We start from the raw sequence: 2,551 nt of genomic DNA on the forward strand, positions 1-2,551 counted from the left end.
ATAATGGTTGTAGCTGTCATGTGGGGTTTTGGGTCTGTTATTAACTATCACATTTTTCTAAACACTAAACTTATTGACTAGTGCATACTTAGGTATTTTTTACTACATATTTTACTGCCCACACATCCAGTTACAGTTCTGCCACTACTTAGGAGGGATGATGGATTTTATCCAGGAACATACAGACTCTGCCTGCTTTTGTAACAGCTTATGGTCAGAGTTTACCAATACAAATCAACTGGAAATACTTGTATCTTATTCTTCTAAACCTTCTCACCTATTGAATCATTTAGATTTTTATATTCATTATTTTATACTGTGTGCTTGAAAGGTTGTGGGTTTTTTCTTGGCTTGGCTTTTCCTTCGCCTCCCAAACAGTCCTTTAATCTACCTTGATGACATCTTTTCTTAAGAGAGTGGAGTAGCTGTGCCTACAGAAGTTTTAGGAAACCCACTACCACCTTTTTATTTAACCTTAATTAGAAAATGAACTAATTTGTCTTTGAAAATAGCTTTTGAAAGGCTTTGAAAGTAGCTAGTGTGGTTCCTAAATGTGAATTATTGCTGACCTTTTTCTATACTGAAAATGTCAGATAGAGGCGTATGCAAAACAGTGACCTATTAAGAGGTGAATTTATTTTGTATTTTTCAAGCAGGAAGCGCTAAACTACAAAACCAGGCAAAATGCTTTGTGTCATGATGTTCTTGAGTGTTCCTTTGATGTTCCTCTGTTTTTCGTGGTTCCCCAGACTTTAGGATACCCTCCACAGTAGACGTGTGCCTGACCAAAGAGAACGCCTCCGGTTCCGTGAGATCTGCTCAGGAAAGGCCTGGCCCCGACGGCCGCGCTCGCTCGTCTCTTCAGGCCCCCGCGAGACCGACCCCCCGGTCCCGAAAAAGCGGCCGCCTGCGCAAAACCGCCCAGCGCTACTCTGTGCGCGACGCGAGGAGGTCGCAGCTCTCCACTTCCGACTCGGATGGCAATTCCGATGAGAAGGCTTCTGCAGCAACGAGGCACCGGCGCTCCCAGTTACTGCAGCCTTTTCTGACATATCCAGCAGCACCAACTCCTCATCCCGATGCCCCTCATCTGGAAACTTCCAGCCAAGCTGTTCCGGCACGTGAGCTCAACCTGGAGATCTTGAGTGAGCCAGCTTCAGAAGTTGCGGAGAGCAGCGTGGGTAACTCTCCTTTTGACTTGTGCCGTGTCCTGTTGTCGCTCCTAGAGAAGGTGTGCGGGTTTGATGTTACTGTGAATCACAGCTCTGCTCTTTCGGCGAGCGTGGTGCCCACGCTGACCGAGTTCTTGTCGGGGTTTGGAGACCCTTGCAGTGCGAGTGGTAGCACAGAGAACGTCGTCGTTTCTGCAGGGTGGACGGAAGAGCCCGTGGCTCTGGTCCAAAGGATGCTCTTTCGGACAGTGCTGCATCTTCTGTCTTTAGACATCAGCAATACAGAAGCGATGCCAGACAATTTACGGAGGAATTTGACAGACTTACTTAAAGCAGCATTAAAAATCAGAATTTGCTTGGAAAATCAACCTGATCCTTTTGCTCCAGGACTCCAGAAAACACTACAGCAGCCGGTTCAGGATGACTTTGTATTTTCTAGGTACCACCACCGAGCCTTGCTTCTACCCGAGGTGATAGAAGGGGTCTTGCAGGTTCTGATCTGCTGCCTGCAGAGCGCAGCCTCCAATCCCCTGTACTTCAGCCAGGCCATAGATCTGGTTCACGAGTTCATCCAGCACCAGGGGTTCGGGCTGTTCGAGGTCACCGTGCTGCAGATGGAGCGGCTCTGCGCGAAGAACGAGGGAGCAGCCGGGGAAGCCTCGGAGCGTCTGAAGGGCCTCGTCAGCAGCATCATGAAAATCATCAGCACTGTCAAAAAGGTGAAGTCGGAGCAGCTGCATCAGTCGATGTGCACGCGAAAGCGGCACAGGCGATGCGAGTACTCTCACTTCATGCACCACCACAGGGATCTCTCTGGGCTCTCTGTGTCTGCTTTCAAAAGCCAAGCTTCCAGAAACCCCTTCGAAACGTCCGATGGAGAGGTTCATTATCCAGACAGGTGCTGTTGCGTCGCTGTCTGCGCACACCAGTGCCTGCGCTTGTTGCAGCAGGTTTCTCTGAGCAGCACCTGCGTTCAGATTCTCTCGGGCGTACATAACGTCGGGATATGCTGTTGTATGGATCCGAGGTCGGTCATCGTCCCGCTGCTTCACGCCTCCAAGCTACCGACGTTAAAGAACTTCCAGCAGCACATACTGAACATCCTTAACAAGTTCGTATTGGACCAGCTGGGTGGAGCGGAAGCTTCTCCAAAGATGACGCAGGCATCGTGCAATATTTGCGGCGTCGACGGCGACCAACTGGCTCAGCTGGGGGACGCCTGGCAGGGCAGCACGGGCGATGCGGGGCTTGCGCCCAGCCCCTCCTGCAGGGCTCAGGGAATCCTGCCCAGCAGCGGCTCTGAGGACGTGCTGCTGAGATGGGACGCGCTGGAGGCCTACCAGGACGTTGCGTTTGAGGAGGACCAATTACGCGGCGTG

At 50.8% G+C, this 2,551-nt stretch overlaps 1 protein-coding gene across 1 annotated transcript in view; it reads left to right on the top strand.

Moving 5' to 3' along the window:
• The window catches only part of LOC104545238 (lysosomal-trafficking regulator-like), a gene marked incomplete at both ends in the record, with an annotated part of 6,189 nt that overhangs the window by 1,871 nt on the left and 1,767 nt on the right, over positions 1 to 2,551 (top strand). Inside the window, one exon of the mRNA XM_010190327.1 lies at positions 750 to 2,548. Coding sequence (XP_010188629.1) covers positions 750 to 2,548 — 1,799 coding nt within the window. The remainder of the gene's footprint in view (positions 1 to 749; positions 2,549 to 2,551) is intronic.

The sequence above is a fragment of the Mesitornis unicolor genome, unplaced genomic scaffold (genome assembly GCF_000695765.1).
Source record: "Mesitornis unicolor isolate BGI_N332 unplaced genomic scaffold, ASM69576v1 scaffold46958, whole genome shotgun sequence".
Taxonomy (NCBI): Eukaryota; Metazoa; Chordata; class Aves; order Mesitornithiformes; family Mesitornithidae; genus Mesitornis; species Mesitornis unicolor.